Source organism: Rhynchophorus ferrugineus, unplaced genomic scaffold, assembly GCF_030347505.1.
Source record: "Rhynchophorus ferrugineus isolate W39M unplaced genomic scaffold, kcgeb_rfMv2 rfM1, whole genome shotgun sequence".
Taxonomy (NCBI): Eukaryota; Metazoa; Arthropoda; class Insecta; order Coleoptera; family Curculionidae; genus Rhynchophorus; species Rhynchophorus ferrugineus.
Window position 1 is genome coordinate 954,699 of NW_027472580.1, and position 20,929 is coordinate 975,627.

Genomic DNA, 20,929 nt, shown 5'->3' on the forward strand with positions numbered 1-20,929 from the left:
AAAGAGAGTAATTTTCGAATTTAACAGGTCAATTGAAAAGTCTCCGGCCTACCATAGTAAAACACATTTTTGGCAAAATTAGTTCGACGAAAATTTCTTCCCAGCGAGCATTCTTTTGAGATCTTAGAACAGAAAATAGTCGCTGCGGGCCAGATCTGGAGAATACGGTGGATGGATGGATTTTTGCCATCGTTTTCACTGACTTGTGATACGGTGCATTGTCTCTTGGTGAAGCAGTACTTTTTTTCTTAAAATGCGGCCGTTTTTCGGCAATTTCCTCCTTCCAACGGTCCAATAACGCTATGTGATAGTCGCTGTTGATGGTCCTTCCTTTTTCAAGGTAGTCAATGAAAATTATTCCATGCACATCCCAAAATACAGACGCCATAACCTTGTCAGATGATTGTTGCGTTTTCCCACGCTTTGGAGCGGGTTCATCGTGTGTAGTCCACTCGAATGATTGTCGATTGGACTTGTCGTTGTTTTTACCCATTTTGTACAGAGTTTTCCATATACTTTTTTATAGCTTTCTCATATCCAAATATTCGTAAATGATATGATGTACACGTTCAGTTGATATCTTTAGGTGTCTGCTATTTCATACAATTTCAATTCACAGTCATTCAAAATCATTTTGTGGATTTTTTTAATATTTTCGTCGATAACAACCCCTTTTGGGCGTCCACTGCGTTCACCGTTTTCATTTTACGTGCTCATTTTACCACGTCTAAAGTTAGCATACCAATCCTTGATGGTTGATTTTCCTGGGGCAGTGTCCGAAAACTCGACATCAAGCCAAATTTTTGCTTCAACTGTATTTTTTCCCTTCAAAAAGCAATATTTTATCAACACACGAAATTACTTTTTATCCATTTTTTTTTCACAATAACAAAAGTTGCTTCACTCACAATGACAGTATATATATGACAGTGTACATATTAAGCTGTTTTAAAACAAAGTGATATAACGTTCAATTATACAAGTATTAAATTCTTTCAATATTCACTTTCAAGGTTTTGTTAGAATTCTATATAATTCATTATATTATTTGTTAGATATAAATCTTTTAACAAAATGAACACCAAGTTGATATTTTAGACATACAAATCGAAATTGATAATTTTTTCTTCTATTCTATATAATAAAGTAGTGCCATTTAAGATGAGATTACTCAGTCATTTCATAATATTATTTACACCACTATTTGCAACTATAATTCACAAACAGCTGTCAAATTTATACGCGCATCTTTTGAAGGTTAGGGCTAACTAAAAAACATATGGATTTAATTCTAGTAGCGCCATCTATGTGTTAGTAATGTAATTTTTGTTTCAGACAAAACTATGGGTTTTCCCGGAAGGCACACGAAGAAACACCGGAGAAATACACGAGTTTAAAAAAGGAGCTTTCCACGCTGCTATATTAGCACAGATACCAATCATTCCGGTAGTATTTAGCAGGTACTACTTTTTGGACCGAGTTGCCAAAAGATTCGATCAAGGTACCGATGAATGTTATCAAATCTATATTCGTAATTTCAATTTGTAACGTTTTAAGGTGTAGTCCTCATCAAGGTCCTTGAACCTATCAGCACAATAGGTAAAACCCAAAAGGATGTCGACTCCCTTATATCTGAAACGCGGGAGAAGATGGCAGAAGCTTTCAAGGAGGTCAACCAGGAGGTTCTGAACAACAACAACACGAAAGAACTTTTGAAACAACCGCGGTAGATCGGATGTTAGCAGCTGTTTCTTCTAAATATTATTTTACAGCACAAATCATTCATTTCATATTTTCATTCAGATATAAATTCGCTTTGTATCGAGTTTAAATAACCTGCAATAAGAAAATCAGGATTTTATACAGTTATCAGTTATTTTGCCATGACGGTATATATATGACAGTGTACATATTAAGCTGTTTTAAAACAAAGTGATATAACGTTCAATTATACAAGTATTAAATTCTTTCAATATTCACTTTCAAGGTTTTGTTAGAATTCTATATAATTCATTATATTATTTGTTAGATATAAATCATTTAACAAAATGAACACCAAGTTGATATTTTTCGACATACAAATGGAAATTAATACTTTTTTTTTTCTCTATTCTATATAATAAAATAGTGCCATTTAAGATGAGATGACTCAGTCATTTCATAATATTATTTACACCACTATTTGCAACTAATCTAGTTAACGAAGTAGTAATAAAAAGCCAAAGAAAGCCCAGCATATTTACTTATATTTATATCCTATAAAATTTAATGAATTGGGTTCTTCGCTTCTGCCGAAATGAAAATAGATTTTTTTGCTAGTCATTTTTTGGCCTACACAGATTTATGATATTGCCAATAGTTTGTGGAGGGTTCTCTATATGTATAAACAAATCTATTTTTTGGATTTTTTGATAATAGATTAGGTGTTAGGCTACTATAATTCACAGATTAAGCAAAGTAGCTTTGCTTTAATTTCTGTTCTTTACTATATAACTAATTAACCAATTTTTCTCCAATTCATAAAGGGAGGTCAGGTAACTTGATTTTGGATGGAGATTTCATGAGCATTCATATGCTGAGTATATATGTTATATGTATACATAATCTAGAAATAAAATGAAATTATATTTGTTTTCATTATTGTGATTTTATATTAATATTATACATTGTATTTTTGACCTTATATATAAGATTATTATAAGTATACATAAAAAACTGGTTATTGAGTTTTTATTACTAAAGTTCTTAAAACCGTGTTTTATTTTCTAGTCCAAGAATATAACCAACAATAAATTTGTCACCATCTATTGTTGGTATATAAAAATGAGGAGAAAGCTATGACGTTTAAATATTGGTGCACATTTCAATGACTGCTTCACAATTGAGCTTTGGTAAACACCTATAAGTTATCAAAGCATGAATGAGATCTTAGGTTGTTCTAGTAGTTAATAAACAAGACTATGTTGTGGTAGAAAATCACTACATAGTATAAAACAAAGTCGCCTTTTCTGTCCCTATATCCCTATGTGCGCTTAAATCTTTAAAACTACGCAACGGATTTTGATGCGGTTCTTTTCAATAGATAGAGTGATTCAAGAGGAAGGTTTATATGTATAATACATGCATAATATACTAAGGCAACGTTGCTAATTTTAGAGGTTTCTAACGTGATGTCGTAAATTAACCTATTTTTTTAGGCTTATTTAGCAATTAGCAAAAACGCTGCCTAACCCTACGAGTTAGATCAAATTAATGTACTACAGTATTGTACACCATAAAAAGGTCTACAAAAAAGTCCGCGATGGTATATGTTTATCTTTTAGGGATAACCCACATTAACCATTTTTATTGTTTACTTTTTACGTGAGAAAATGGCTTATTTTCGAAGCTATTTTAAGCAATACGGCATTAATCCTTATCGAATTAAGTACCTTAAATACAGTGTGCAATTAATATAGATCAATATGGTTCCTTACCGCATGTAAATTAAACAAATATTTTCGGAGATATTACAAATTTAAAATTTGCGTTTAAAAATGTGTAATGTAATAAAAATTGTATGAATTTAGATATTCCAAAGATAGCAGGAAATCTTCATAGTAAGTATAGGGGAAGAGGAATTGTTTTACTCCAAATTTAATGCGTGCAGGCCAAGGGCAGTAATGAATGAACCAAAAATACTGGATCGATTTTAATCATGTTTTCATTGAGTGACATAGGCATATATATTTTATGCCCGTGCAAAGTCGGAACGGGCCGCTATGTTTTTATATACAACGTTCATATTTTTTCTGTAGTGTATTTAATTTAGTATCAGCATTGCACCCGTGCGAAGCCGGGGCGGGTCGCTAGTATATGATAAACTGCAATTGTTGAATAGAAACCTGGATTGACTTTTTAATATTATTTATATTACATTTTGTCCTCTTTATAATCTAACTTTTCAAAATAAATTTATAATAACATTTAATAATTAATTTATATATAAATTTGATAACGCGTAGTAAAAGTAAATAGGAATGTTGGTAATTTTATGTAGTTATCAGTAATTTTTCCAGGGTATACAGTATTATTTTATGTGCACATGAACAGGTGACTTATAAATATTAAGTCACAGAACATAGAAACTGATATTTTTAACAATTAGAATATATTCTAATGCAGTTTCAGTTATCGTTACCCTGCATTTAAATTAATTTTTTACAATGAGGCATTACAATATATTGATTATAAGAAACATATCCTTGGTTTTACCTACCACATTGAGAATTTAAATATATATTTACAATTATAATTTACATAATAGCGATCCAAATAGGAAGAAGACCAAAAATAAGATCGTTTTTATATATTAATAGATATGAATACTATTGATTAATGGATATGAGCAATATTTACAATGTTATACGTTATAATCATTTTTAATTGATTGATATATAATAGAATCGATAATGTATATAATTATTTATCTTAATTTTGCTGATAAAAATATATTTCCTAAAAATGTTATAGATTAGCAAATATTATAGGATAATGTGTTATGCAACCGAATAAACACACATTCGAATATGAAAGATGCATCTTTGGAAGCAGACAGAAAATGTTTATATTATAATCATTTAGTGTATGTATTAGCAGCAAATATTGGGATGAAGTGTGTACTCTATGTATTGATTATTACCACGGAAATTAGTTTTAAGTCAATAACTTACAGTTTTTACATTAAAAAAGGTACGTTTCTACTAACTACTGTCACACGACTTACTTAAACTATTGCACATTAGTAGCATTATGTTGCATTGAGTCTCATAATACTGAAATATTGTAATTTGATTGTTAAGAATGACGTTTAAGTCGTTGAAAACTATTGCATGTTATTATTCTCGTAGTTTCGGGCAATTAAATATACTAGGGGTTTTCGTTTAATTTATTATACTACTATTATGTTAGAATAATATATTAGAATAGAATATATTTTATCTAGGTGGAAAGGAAAATCTGTTAAAAATATAAACAGCCTAGTATATAAATCACAAAATACTTTGATGAAGTATTGCGGGTTGCATAACATATAGAATCAATCATGCTAATTATTTGAGCTCTATACATGTGTTAAATATATTGAACAGTAATAAATCAGGATAGGGATATTAAAATGGACAGACTAAAATAATAAAATAGATAGTAATACCACAATTTACTCTTTATTTAATTAAGTATTTTTCCCATTTTACAAAACATAGAAGATAAAGTTATACATTTTAATTTTACATATATCTTTACACAAATAACGTAAGTTGTATACGGGTCGCATTTAAATTTGACTCACCGCTCGAAATCAATTTTAAATCAACCCACCGACACTTTTCCTCGCGGAACCCAAAGACCTTGCTGAAGAGGGAAGTGCGGGGAGTCTTTGGGTCGCGACGAAAAAACGGACCTCATTTTACTAGATTTTAGATAAATATTTAAAGCAAATTATTGTCATTTCTACGAGCTCGAGAGTGGATAGATCTGCTGATCGATTTGTATATAAAGGTAGTCGAAAAATAATAGAAGCCGGACTAGTAAATTTCTCCTAATTTAGAAACAGATATGGTGAACTATCGTAGAAGTTTTCTATGTTCTACGCTCTGAATTCTCCACCATATTTGCTCGGTAATGTACGGGACCGATCGACAAAAAAGTCTTGTATATTGTTACCATTGTGATGAGATGATTTGTCCCTCGATATATCAGTTTGTATTTAGTCTCGACTTGTACTACTGAGTAGATGCGTGTATGAGAAAACGATTGTAACAGCTTACCATGTTTATTAGCGATACTGGATGAACTCAAACATAAAAACTGGACTGACATGTCTGTACGGTAAAGATGGAAACTATATATAAATACATTATTATTGAAAAGACATGGTTAATTTCAAAGTTTGAAAACAAATACCTAGACTTCTTTTAATATTACGCATATGGTTTTGTAGTAATTTCATTATTTCAATATTCATTGTACATTTATAGCAACTTACCATATCAATTTCAATATAATTAGCTGATTAAGCTTTAGTAAAAATCATCAGCAATTAGAATTTTTATAAAATATATCTTAAGGAACATTTTGTTAAATTAAATGAATAATACTTAATAATACTATATATAAGTATGCAATTCTATAGTACTAAATTTGATTTTAATACATCAAGTGTATTTGAGCCAGAATATTGTTTATATTATATATAACATCATTTCAACAAACAATATTCATATTTTTTTCTACTATTTTTTAAATAAAATATACTATATTAGTACTGCAAATTTTTTACTAATAAGATATTGATCAAATACTATTTTACAGTTTTTCTTCGATATGGTTTTTTTCTGATATTTACGAAAAAAATGTGAAACTGTTTTTATAAAAAATAATTTTATTTATAAATGAATATCAGTTCACATTTTAATAGATGCAATTGATTCCTATTACTAAATTCATATTTAAGTCATTCAATTTCAGAATAATTTACTTGATATAAAGATAAATACAAATTTTGTTTCAGTTTGTTCATATCAACAAGAATGAATATGTTTAAATATGCTTTACCTTGTATTTCAATATCAATTAGTCTTTCCTATATTTGCTTTTAATATTGCAAGGTTTTAATTTGAATGATTTATTTTAATTTTTTGACTTTATTGGAAATTCATTATCTAAAATTCTAATAAAGACATTTTTGCCTTAGCAACTGTGGCAAAAAATAGACCAAGAAAAATAGTGAAGAAATATTATTTAACAGCTTTCTTTTCTGACAGTCAGTCTTCCTTTTAAAATTTTACCAAAAATATGCCAAACAGTTATATAAGAAATAATAATTAGACAAGTAATTATAATAATTATGTTTAAAAATGAAGCTTAGTTTATATTTTAACTTAATCGATACATATTTAAGATAATGAATATCATAACAAGTTACCTGAAACAAATACTTTATAACAATTCAATTTTATGATACCAAATCCTAACATAATTAACCAAAAGTATATAAAAAATTAAATGCATAGAACACATTTTATTAATTTTCGAAAAAATATATAAAGACTTTTCAATTGATAGAAACTGTTTAAATAAAATAATAAAGATCTTTAATTAAATTCACTCTATGTATAAATATTGTTAATTAATAAATTAATATTCACGTTACTTATTATTAACACGTTCTCATATTCAGCATCTTAATTGCAAAATATGTTAAAATTATATATAAATTTGTTTATGTCAAAAATAATTAAGATATTTAAATATGTTTTACTTTACGTTTTAATACTAATTAATTTTTCCTATATTTTCTTTTAATATTACAAAGTTTGAATTTTAATGATTTATTTTACTTTTTGACTTTATCAATGAAATTCATTGTCTAAAATTGTAATAAATATATTTATACCTTAGCAACTGTGGCAAAAAATAGGCCAAGAAAAATATTGAAGAAATATTATTTAACAGCTTTCTTTTCTGACAGTCAGTCTTCCTTTCAACATTTTACTAAAAATATGCGAAACAGTTATATAAGAAAGAATAATTACATAAACAATTACAATAATTATGTTTAAAAATGAAGCTTAGTTTATATTTTAATTTAATAGATACATATTTAGGATACTGAATATCATAATAAGTTACCCGAGACAAATACATACTTTAATAATAATTCAATTTTATAATACCAAATCCTAACATAATTAACCAAAAGTACATAAAAATTATATGTATAGAATAAATTTTATTAATTTTTGAAAAAATATATAAAGACTTTTCAATTGATAGAAACTGTGTAAATAAAATAATAAAGATCTTTAATTAAATTCACTCTATGTATAAATATAGCTAATTAATAAATTAATACTCACGTTACTTATTATTAATACGTTCTCATATTCAGGTTTCAAACAGCATCTTAATTGCAAAATATGTTAAAACTATATTTAAATTTGTTTATGCCAACAATAATTAAGATATTTATATATGTTTTACTTTATATTTTAATATTAATTAGTTCTTTCTATATTTTCTTTAAATATTTTGAAGTTCATGGGGTTACTGTTTTTCGGAATTTGAATAAACTTAGTTTATTCTATTCTTGTTAAAATATGTCAAAATTTTGCTTGTATTTTTAAATACAATTTAAAAAATTAAATAGCGTTACTTGTTTAAGTTAATCCCAATTAGATATTGAAATAAACTTTATATACATAGCATATTCGACAAATATTCATCAATACACGTTTATTTTAAAACAATTATACAGATACTATTTTATATTATCAAATAGCAACAGAAAAAAGCAAGAAATATATTGACAAAATAAATATGAGAAAACATTTTTGTGAAATCCAATAAAAATTTAATAACTATTAATATTAAAATAGTATTTAATAAAAAATTATTTAAAGAAATATTTTAGACTCTCTTTTCTATTTTTATTTTTTCCTTTCGCCTGCTAATAATAATGCCTGCGCTGAGATAAGTTGAAAGTTGTGTTGTCAGGTAAAAATAATATTATTGTGTATATTTCAGGTATTTTTTGGGACAAAAAATAATTATTAAAACAATTTAAGAACGGCAGCATCTATAATGACAAACAGCTAAGATATAGAGCGATACTGCATAATTACAATTGAAATTCAGTCCATTTTTTAAATTTTGCTATCCATCCACGTACCATTTTAGCTCGAAGTGACAATTTTGCTCCCTTAAAAATTACAAATAGATAATAGCTTAAGGAAGACATTTTTGGCATTTTGCCTGCAGACTTATTTCATAAACAGTTAGATCATGAACCGTTCAGCCGCCTATGGCGTCGACACTCCCCATATTGATTTTCACTGATACCGACAGCTATATATCAATATATCTAATGCTACATCGCCCTTTACTTACTAGAATCGATACTACGCAAAAACTCCATACCATAGTGCTTGAACGGTTCAAATCGTGTCTATATTAGCTTACTTTATAAACCGCTAAAGGTAGATCAGTCAAATTCTCAACACTCCACCGGCATTAAGTCTAAATCTCCTCGGAAATGTGACTGATCTAACTAGTTTAGTCTAATTTTGGTAACAAATACGCATATATAATATTATATAATTTAATTTCTGTTTCAGATATATATGTTATCTCAGATTTACGCCGTTATAGTAATATAAACCTTCGAAATCATATTTTCGTATTCACAGTTTATTTCTGACTGATTGCTTCTAACTTTATTAGATCGATTGACTATAATTGATTGACTTTAAGTTTAGAGTTTTGCACCTCATTTAGTAGAGAGTGATAGAAATTCGTTGAAATTATAGAGCAATTCGAAACATGTCGTTTTTGTTCAACCAGTGATGAGAAGTAACAAAATTGCTAATAAAGTAAAAACAATTTTTTAAAACTTTCGATTATTATCTTTAAACTGAATATTTATTTTAACTCAAGCTTCTATCACTCTATAAAAAGTTCTCTTACCAATGTTTTATTTAATTAAAACAAAATGCCACTGCCAGCCTATTTATCCAAGATGTGTACATCGTTGTCAATAAAATCCAATCAAATTAAACACTTTTATAATTTAATCAAATGAATTACCTACAGTGTTAGTCGCTAGTATCACAGATAAAAATATCATTCTATTTTGTGCAATGTTCTAAGATTCCATATGATTCAAAAACTATAAAACATATACTGTTTTTACAATTATTATGAGGATTTTTTTTGATGTGGAAGTAGTTGACGAATTGTATCAAATAAAATAAGATAATAGGATAGTTAGAAGTTTTTTTGATTGTAGTTATTTTAGTTAGTATCTTAATTATAATAGGATGGTTAATAATTCAATATGGATGCATTTCTTGGATAAACATCAGTAGTGTTTTTCCTCTAGCAAGTCTCCTAGACAGCAATTTAATCTAGTTCTTCAACGTTATCACAATATGCATACATTTAATCGATTTAGATCGTTCCAGACCTAACAGGTATTGCTTTAAAAAGATATGTATTGTTTGCAAGAATGCTTTCTTTCTTTAACCGTCAAAAATCTCTTTCAAAACTTGCACATACATGAATAAATTCGCAACGCCTACAACATCAATATATCGATATATGATTTTATATTAGATTAGAATTTATTATATCATTATATATTAATGTTAAAATATGTCTTCGTGTTAGTGTGATTCATTTTCATGAATAGATTTTTGGTTAATTTTATTTAAAATATTTTTTTGGGTTGTTTATATATATATATATATATATATATATATATATATATATATATATATATATCCTTTAAATATATTCACGTATTGGTCTCTTACGTAATTAATAAATTTAAAAATCATTAATTTCTGTTATTTTTCCGATAAACAATATATAGGACAATGCGTTTTGTTATTAAATATTTTTCAACATATTAAATATTTAATGTACAATTTTAGAATATTTATTAATGAAATATACTCATTCACTCATTCAATACACTCATTATTAAATGTTATTATTATTTTATTTAAAAAGCGTTTGGTTTAATTATAGCCATTTTCGTAACCATAGTGAAGGAATAACAAATAGAATACTAGAATTTCTATTGAAACTATGAAGACAAAAGTTGCATGGAAATAAAGAACGTTCCAGAACCAATAATACCTACACTAAGCAGAAGATGTAAAGCTCATTTAAATAAGTTTTGCAAAAGTCTTATTAAACAATGATAATAATGCAAAAAGTAATATTAGGCATTAAGAGGCATTTTCATATGATTTCATTGAGCCTTATCTGGAAAAGTGGTAAAATAATTTTAATTTAATCAATGAAATTAAGAAACGGCATTACCAACATGCAAACTTGATAATACAGAACTCTCGTTATAAGATAATTACAAAGCAGGTTGCTATTTGTTTTGTTTGTCAAAAAATCTATTAATAATTAGTGTTAGCATACTATTTAATTATTCCCGATACTTTCAATGACATATATTTTTTTCTTATTTAATTTGTGTTCAATATAGTAAACAGAAATAATGCTTTAAAATATATTGAGCAGAAAATAACAAAATAGTGACCAAAATTCAGGGAAAAGTAAGTCAATGAAACAACTGATAAGTAAAAAGTAAGATAACCTATAAATATAATTAATATATAACAAAACTAAGTCTACTAAAGAGAGATAAGGTAAACATTTAGTGGGTCAAATTGGCTATATTAAATAATAATCCATGAACTATGACAGAAAAGCATGATGTTAAACATGGATAAAAACATTGATTATGTAATGTCTCAATCAACAGATACCAAAGTTAGAGTAAAGGCACACGAGAAATAACACCAACTAAGATAACGATGATAATAAAAAGACCGACATATTGATGAAAAATCAAACAAATTAAATAAAAAGAGCGAGCGAAATCATCAAAACTACATCTAAAGGAAGGCAGAGTACAATGAAGGCGAGATATAATTATAGATGGAAACTACAATGGCAGCAAGTGAAAAATACAGAAAAGAGATTGAGGAAATTAGACTCAACAAAGAGAAGATTCACAGAAGTAAAAGTAGGAGTATTTTCAAGAAAAGAAAACTCACAAGAAACTCACAAACTTTTAAGAAAAGTGAAAACTCTCTCCTTCTCTAAAGTGCAATATCTCCTTTTTTTTAAACAAATAAGATATCATTTCAAAATATAGCTTAAATGAGAACGACAATCTCAAAGAATCGTTATACTGTTATATAAGATATTAATTATTCATACAATGCTTAAAAATATATAATTAAAATAACAGAGACATGTTGATGTTTAAGAACATAGTACGTAATAAGTAATAAATTATATATCGCTCCAAAATAGAATCTACATATCGACAATAGTCTCAGGAATCATTATACTTATTTGTGTGGTGTTCATTCAGTACATGAAAACTATATAACTAAAATAATACAACAACTTCAGTTCAAAATTGGTGAATATTAAGCATGTTACAGACTGGGCAGATCTTCTACAGAACAAATATTAATTTTAAAATTCATTCTCAGGCAGCAGAAACTTTATAATAGAAAAGTGGTCTATACATATGTAGATTTTTAAAAGGCCTATGCCTCTCTCGGCCGATCTTTTTTCCAAATCTTGGAAGAACAAGGTTCGGATGTGAAAACCGATGTAATTACAACTCAGAACACTTAAACAGCTCGAAAATAAATGAAGATTCTAAAAGAAATAGCAGGAAAAGTAGGTCTTCAAATATAATTTGACAAAAACAATATAACAGTGTTTATGACAGGCAAACAAATTAAGAAAAACATTTTTAGAAATTAATATGGCAAAATCCAAAAGGTTTTTCCTTTAAAATGTTTGGGCGAAGCTATTGAAGAAACTGGACTGGAAAGGATGGCTAATCTAATTTGACAAAAGACACCTACAAAAAACTGAGATATTAAAACACTGTGATCAAAACGTCATCATTTTGATCAGGAAGTGAGGCATTGCAGAAATCCGAAAGGAAGAAAGAAAAATTTATACAAACATTTTAGGTCAAAAACACACAAAGATTCACAAAAGAAGGAACAGGCAGGCTAAGGGCAAAGAAAGAAGTGGAAAAATGTAGTAATATTTATTCGAATTTGAGGGCTGCAGGCTAAAGTTTTATGTTCATATTAAGATAATGGAACCAAGCAGATTGATCAGACAGGTGGTGGAATTCTATGAAGCTCGCTATAAGACCAAGGTTGAAACAATGAAACGGATTGCTGCAGTTAAGGATCTAAAAGGACAGAAAGGATTATAGACAGAAAGTTTGTCACTGGGAATTGGACCAGACAGAAAAATCCAGGAAACCTGGAACCAAGTGGTCAGAATAACGAAAGAGGGCCCATTTCGGGAGAATGAAAGCAATATGGACTGAAAGAAGGAAAACAATATTGAAATGGCTCTTTGTTGTACTTCGCGTGGTCCAAACGTGTATACTAATAATAAATAAATATATCCTTCCAAAATAGAATCTAAATATCAACAATAATCTTAAGAAATCATTATACTGTTAATGGCGTGTAAATTATTCATTCACTACATAAAAGTTAGAGAACTAAATTAATAAAATAGAGATAAAATCTCCGATGGAGACACTGAGTACATTTCTGACGCCCGTGGGTGCAAGTATAAGAAGATTATACAAAATCGAATGCCCCTTTTATGTGTATCGGTATTTCTTGTATCGGAGAATCATTGAACGCGAAAAAGTGACTGGGAAAGGACAGACGCAGATAATCGGGTAATTTAAAGTGGAAATAACAAAACTCATCCGAAGTTATTAGCATCCCGAAACAACCCTAAAGGAAACGGAACATTTTTTTTCGAACCGTTACCTTTGTATTCGAAGTTTACTTTAAATTGGACTTCCATTGGAACGATGCGAGCCTGGCCGGGTCCCAGTTCCTTTCCGAATCGATTACCCGATGTCTGGAAGGAGCGTTTTTGAGGAGAATTGCAGTACCGAACTCATTATTTCGGATATTACAGGGAAAACATTTTGGTAAAATCCCTATTACCAATTTTTATTTTGTTTGCGATTTTGTACTTACTGTGAATAGTCAAATATATTCTAGATAACATTTGTTTATAGGATTGTTTAATGCCTCACTGTTTTAATTAATAATAAATATTTAATAAATAGTAAAATAAGAGGAGAACGCTTAAAATTTTCTAAAAATAAATTAATATTATATTTTAGTTTTATGCTTTTTATAATTTAATAGGTTTAGCATTAGTATTTATGGTTTACTCTGTCTCTATTTCTTAGAATCTTCTCTTTGTTGATTCTTATTTTCTCAGTGCCTTTCCACTATTTACTTCCTTTCTTTCCTTGTAACTTTTCTGAATTTCCGTTTTTCAATTATTTCATATGACGAAAATTAATTTCTTTAAATACTGACTTATATATTTTTAGATTTTTAAAATGGCCATGACTTCCTCCAAACAGTATCATATAATAATACATAAATCAAATCATCTTATTTCTATTACTTTTACTGAAGGAGGAGAAGCATTTTTTTAGTAGAATTGCAGTACCAAACTCATTATTTCGAATATTAAATGGAAAACATTTTGGTAAAATCTCTATTACTAATTTTTATTGTGTTTGCGATTTTTTACTTACTGTGAATAGTCAAATATATTCTAGATAACATTTGTTTATAGGATTGGTTAATGCCTCACTGTTTTAATTAATAATAAATAATAAAATAACAGGAGAACGCTTAAAATTTTCTAAAAATAAATTAATATTATATTTTAATTTTATGCTTTTTATAATTTAATAGGTTTAGCATTAGTATTTATGGTTTACTCTGTCTCTATTTCTTAGAATCTTCTCTTTGTTGATTCTTATTTTCTCAGTGCCTTTCCACTATTTACTTCCTTTCTTTCCTTGTAACTTTTCTGAATTTCCGTTTTTCAATTATTTCATATGACGAAAATTAATTTCTTTAAATACTGACTTATATATTTTTAGTTTTTTAAAATGGCCATGACTTCCTCCAAACAGTGTCATATAGTAACACATAAATCAAATCATCTTATTTCTATTACTTTTACTGAAGGAGGAGAAGCATTTTTTTAGTAGAATTGCAGTACCAAACTCATTATTTCGAATATTAAATGGAAAACATTTTGGTAAAATCTCTATTACTAATTTTTATTGTGTTTGCGATTTTTTACTTACTGTGAATAGTCAAATATATTCTAGATAACATTTGTTTATAGGATTGGTTAATGCCTCACTGTTTTAATTAATAATAAATAATAAAATAACAGGAGAACGCTTAAAATTTTCTAAAAATAAATTAATATTATATTTTAATTTTATGCTTTTTATAATTTAATAGGTTTAGCATTAGTATTTATGGTTTACTCTGTCTCTATTTCTTAGAATCTTCTCTTTGTTGATTCTTATTTTCTCAGTGCCTTTCCACTATTTACTTCCTTTCTTTCCTTGTAACTTTTCTGAATTTCCGTTTTTCAATTATTTCATATGACGAAAATTAATTTCTTTAAATACTGACTTATATATTTTTAGATTTTTAAAATGGCCATGACTTCCTCCAAACAGTATCATATAATAATACATAAATCAAATCATCTTATTTCTATTACTTTTACTGAAGGAGGAGAAGCATTTTTTTAGTAGAATTGCAGTACCAAACTCATTATTTCGAATATTAAATGGAAAACATTTTGGTAAAATCTCTATTACTAATTTTTATTGTGTTTGCGATTTTTTACTTACTGTGAATAGTCAAATATATTCTAGATAACATTTGTTTATAGGATTGGTTAATGCCTCACTGTTTTAATTAATAATAAATAATAAAATAACAGGAGAACGCTTAAAATTTTCTAAAAATAAATTAATATTATATTTTAATTTTATGCTTTTTATAATTTAATAGGTTTAGCATTAGTATTTATGGTTTACTCTGTCTCTATTTCTTAGAATCTTCTCTTTGTTGATTCTTATTTTCTCAGTGCCTTTCCACTATTTACTTCCTTTCTTTCCTTGTAACTGTTCTGAATTTCCGTTTTTCAATTATTTCATATGACGAAAATTAATTTCTTTAAATACTGACTTATATATTTTTAGTTTTTTAAAATGGCCATGACTTCCTCCAAACAGTGTCATATAGTAACACATAAATCAAATCATCTTATTTCTATTACTTTTACTGAAGGAGGAGAAGCATTTTTTTAGTAGAATTGCAGTACCAAACTCATTATTTCGAATATTAAATGGAAAAAAATTGGTAAAATCTATATTACCAATTTTTATTTTGTTTGCGATTTTTTACTTACTGTGAATAGTCAAATATATTCTAGATAACATTTGTTTATAGGATTGTTTAATGCCTCACTGTTTTAATTAATAATAAATATTTAATAAATAGTAAAATAAGAGGAGAACGCTTAAAATTTTCTAAAAATAAATTAATATTATATTTTAATTTTATGCTTTTTATAATTTAATAGGTTTAGCATTAGTATTTATGGTTTACTCTGTCTCTATTTCTTAGAATCTTCTCTTTGTTGATTCTTATTTTCTCAGTGCCTTTCCACTATTTACTTCCTTTCTTTCCTTGTAACTTTTCTGAATTTCCGTTTTTCATTTATTTCATATGACGAAAATTAATTTCTTTAAATACTGGCTTATATTTTTTTAGTTTTTAAAATGGCAATGACTTCCTCTAAACAGTATCATATAATAATATATAAATCAAATCATCTTATTTCTATTACTTTTACTGAAGCAGGAGAAGTATTTTTTTAGTAGAATTGCAGTACCAAACTCATTATTTCGAATATTAAATGGAAAAAAATTGGTAAAATCTATATTACCAATTTTTATTTTGTTTGCGATTTTTTACTTACTGTGAATAGTCAAATATATTCTAGATAACATTTGTTTATAGGATTGTTTAATGCCTCACTGTTTTAATTAATAATAAATATTTAATAAATAATAAAATAAGAGGAGAACGCTTAAAATTTTCTAAAAATAAATTAATTTTATGCTTTTTATAATTTAATAGGTTTAGCATTAGTATTTATGGTTTACTCTGTCTCTACTTCTTAGAATCTTCTCTTTGTTGATTCTTATTTTCTCAGTGCCTTTTCACTATTTACTTCCTTTCTTTCCTTGTAACTTTTCCGAATTTCCGTTTTTCATTTATTTCATATGACGAAAATTAATTTCTTTAAATACTGGCTTATATTTTTTTAGTTTTTTAAAATGGCCATGACTTCCTCTAAACAGTATCATGTAATAATATATAAATCAAATCATCTTATTTCTATTATTTTTACTGAAGGAGGAGAAGCATTTTTTTAGTAGAATTGCAGTACCAAACTCATTATTTCGAATATTAAATGGAAAAAAATTGGTAAAATCTATATTACCAATTTTTATTTTGTTTGCGATTTTTTACTTACTGTTAATAGTCAAATATATTCTAGATAACTTTTGTTTATAGGATTGTTTAATGTCTCACTGTTTTAATTAATAATAAATAATAAAATAACAGGAGAACGCTTAAAATTTTCTAAAAATAAATTAATATTATATTTTAATTTTATGCTTTTTATAATTTAATAGGTTTAGCATTAGTATTTATGGTTTACTCTACTTCTTAGAATCTTTTCTTTGTTGATTCTTTTTTAGTAGAATTGCAGTACCAAACTCATTATTTCGAATACTAAAGGGAAAACATTTTGGTAAAATCTCTATTACTAATTTTTATTTTGTTTGCGATTTTTTACTTACTGTTAATAGTCAAATATATTCTTGATAAAAATTATTATATAGGATAAAAATATTATATGATTGTTTAATGTCTCACCGAGTTAATTAAAATTAAATATTGAATAAATAATAAAATGAGTACTACCAGATAATTCAGATTGTTTTATCTCATTAATTTGTGAAATTAGTTTTATTGGTAAGTAAACATGATATCAATATCTTATACGTTATATATATATTAACTAGAATGAACCGAATAATTCAATAAGTACCTAATTATTGTAATTATTGTAGAAACAAGTTATCTGATCAATCATTATTAATAATATATTGATTTAAATGAAATGTGATTTATTTGTAAATATTATTGAAATAAACACTTACATTATAAAAATACGGATTTATTTTTCCCGTTGATAAGATAATACAACTTTGATTGAATAAAAGGTCGTACTTAGATTCTAGATAGAATTTATTTATAGGACTCTTTAATGGCTCACTGTATTAATAAATATAATAAATATATAATAAATAGTAAAATGAGAGGAGGGGTCTTAAAATTTCAGAGACTTAATATAGACAAATTAATATGATATTTTGATTTTATTTCTTTTATAATTTAATAGGTTTAGCTTTAGCATCAGTATTAGTATTTATTCACTCTTTCTTGATTCTTATTTCCTCAATACATTTTCTCTATTTCTTTTCTTCCATTAATTTTATATGATAGGAATTGATTATCTTTTTTGTTTCAGAAACAACAACAGAACAACAAGAAATGCATTACAAAAATACAAGCCAATTCCGTTGGATATATATTTATAGAGCCACAATTTTGTTAAAATAGGTTTTTCACTCATTTTCATGCTTTAGTAAAATTATTAAACACAAAGACTAATCAAAATTTTATTCTTAAGGTTCAGTTTCTTAAAATTGCCATCCATGCCAACCTCTAAACCGTCTCCGAATAATATTTCAATAAAATAAAAAAGTATTATTAATTATATGATACATAAATAAGATCATTTTAATCTAATATTTGGTTGGTTATGAAAACTTCTACTGAATAGATATGAAAGAACATAAAATATTACACCTTACAGAGAGAATGTAAAATTATTTAGAGAAGAATTCTATAGCATTTTGTACATCTATAGTAGTATGAAACAATGTCTAAACTTTAATAGTAAATTAATACCAACATATTAAATTATTATACTGTTGAAATATAGAGACGCTTTTATACTTAGCGCCTTTATATAAGATGATATCTATCTCTGATCTCTATCCACTTACTTCATTATTTCTCATTTATTATTTCATCTTATTTTCTTTAAAAAAATATAATTAAAATATTAAAGAATTTATTACATAATATATTTCTCTGGTTAATTTGTTATCTGTGTTACTTAACGAAAATTAACAAGCTGATCTATGAGATTTACTACCTTAACGAAAGAAAACGACCAAACGCAATCGTACTAAATGCAATACAACATTATAATAAGTACATGTTACAAAAAAATGTCACCTACCTAATCCCAAAAGTCAATCAATCAACAAAACTGCGTCATCTTTATTTTTGTTAGTTACTGAATATTGAGCCTATGGATGGACACAAAGTAATTAGTTTTCTGCTACATATTTTGTTTTTGTTAGGATCATCGAGTGATAGTAGTCAAATATACTTTAGAACATCATCATCATTACAGTACAGTACAGTTATCAATATACAAACAGATATCAATCAAAAGATGAGAGATATTTGTTTCCATTGTTTGTCGAACTATTTAGCAATAAATTAATAATACATCGATATTGTTTGTTCCTTTATCAGTATTTTGAAACAAAAATTATTTCATATTAACGTAAAATATGTTTTTATAGTATATATAACTTGGAAATATTATACAATATAGTCCAATAATACAACTAAAGAAGAACCACTAAGATGATTGTGTATTTTTCATTTTGTCTTATATTAAAGATAATTTTCTGAAAGATAGAATACACTCTATTCTGTTTAAACTCCAATATCTTTTCAATTAAAGATGTATTAATGGTTTTTAATAATTATACTGATACAAAAAGAATACACAAAATAAAATACTGATACAAACATATACCAGAAGGTGTAATCGCCGAACAAAGAAACGATTATTTAATGATCGTGGATTATTGTCTCATTGTGTGAAGTGGGGATATTGTACCAGTATCGACGCTTTTGCTAGATCAATCCGCGACAGGATGAAAAGCATTAGCTCTTATTGTAACTCACAACAATATACCAATCTACTAAAAAAGACATTGCATTGCGATTCATACAATTTTGAAGATAATTGTCACTTTAATAGATAATACAAATAAAACAAATTTAAATAATGTTTTGTTTGAGAAATATTTAGAATTAAAATGGATTTTGCGATGTTTTCTATATTTTAATTTTTTATTAACCCTATACTGATAAAAATCTGTGATGTTTACGAAATCATAGACTAATTGGTCGAATATATTTCAAAGGACAGATTAACATACCATTGTTTGAGGTAGAGATATTGTATCAATGGAAACGCATCTGCTGGATTAATCAGATTATAATTGTGTCAGAGATATTAGCTTCCATTGTTTGTTCAACTAATCAAGTCAAAACAATAAACTGATTCGTTAGATTTGAAACTGCTAAAGAAACTAATTTATGAATCAGACCATGAGGAAATGCATGTTATTTTACTTTATTAATTAATTATATATAAGCAATCTTAATTAAAATAATATTTTTTTAATAAGAACAGTTCGGTGTAATATAAATATATAGAAATATAATTCATTATTGTGAACTAATAGAACTAAAACAAATATTTCCAAGGTTTTTAGAAGAACTTTTTTGTGTCAAGTGTTGTTTTGAATAGGATCTATCATTATGTATGTAAAAACGCTGACATGGGGAAAATAATAATATAAATTTATTTACTTTGTGTGTCGGTAAATATTGTACAAACATAATGTCTTTGTTTCAGGGTCATCATGGAAGAAATAATATGATTTAATATTCTTTTATATGTTTAAGTCATTAAAATATGTCAAGGTTTAACTAAAATTTTAAATATAAAAGGTAAGTTTAATTCAATAATAATTGACAAAGAAGGCAAAAACTTTTTAAAACCAAAATTAAAAGGATTTTTCAATTTCTATACATTGTATTAAATATGTCATAAGTAAATTCTTTCTAGAAGTGTAGCAATATTGGCACTCATTCATCATCATTCAGATTGTATTATCTCATTAATTCGTAAAATTAGTCTAACCTGGTAAATGATACTGATATGAATATCTTAATTATACATATTTACTAGAATGAACCGAATAATCTAATAAGCACTTAATTTTAAGTATTTGTAAAGATAAGTTATCTAATCAATGTCTAGTAATAATATATTGATATAAATCGAATGTGATTTATTTGTAAATATTATTGAAATAAGTAGATAAATTATAACAATACGGATTTATTTTCCCCATTGATAAGATAATGCAACTTTTATAGACTAAGAGGTCATACTCAACAAAATACTGCAATATCATGAAAAGAATATATACCAAACTAAACATAGAACA

At 26.6% G+C, this 20,929-nt stretch overlaps 1 protein-coding gene across 1 annotated transcript in view; it reads left to right on the plus strand.

The window, feature by feature from the left end:
• Agpat1 (1-Acylglycerol-3-phosphate O-acyltransferase 1) overlaps positions 1-2,718 on the plus strand; it is a 37,658-nt gene extending 34,940 nt beyond the window's left edge. Inside the window, exons 4-5 of the mRNA XM_076413773.1 lie at positions 1,336-1,501; positions 1,558-2,718. Of these exons, the coding sequence (XP_076269888.1) occupies positions 1,336-1,501; positions 1,558-1,730 (339 nt within the window). The 3' untranslated portion in view covers positions 1,731-2,718. The remainder of the gene's footprint in view (positions 1-1,335; positions 1,502-1,557) is intronic.
• Positions 2,719-20,929: the final 18,211 nt, after the last annotated feature.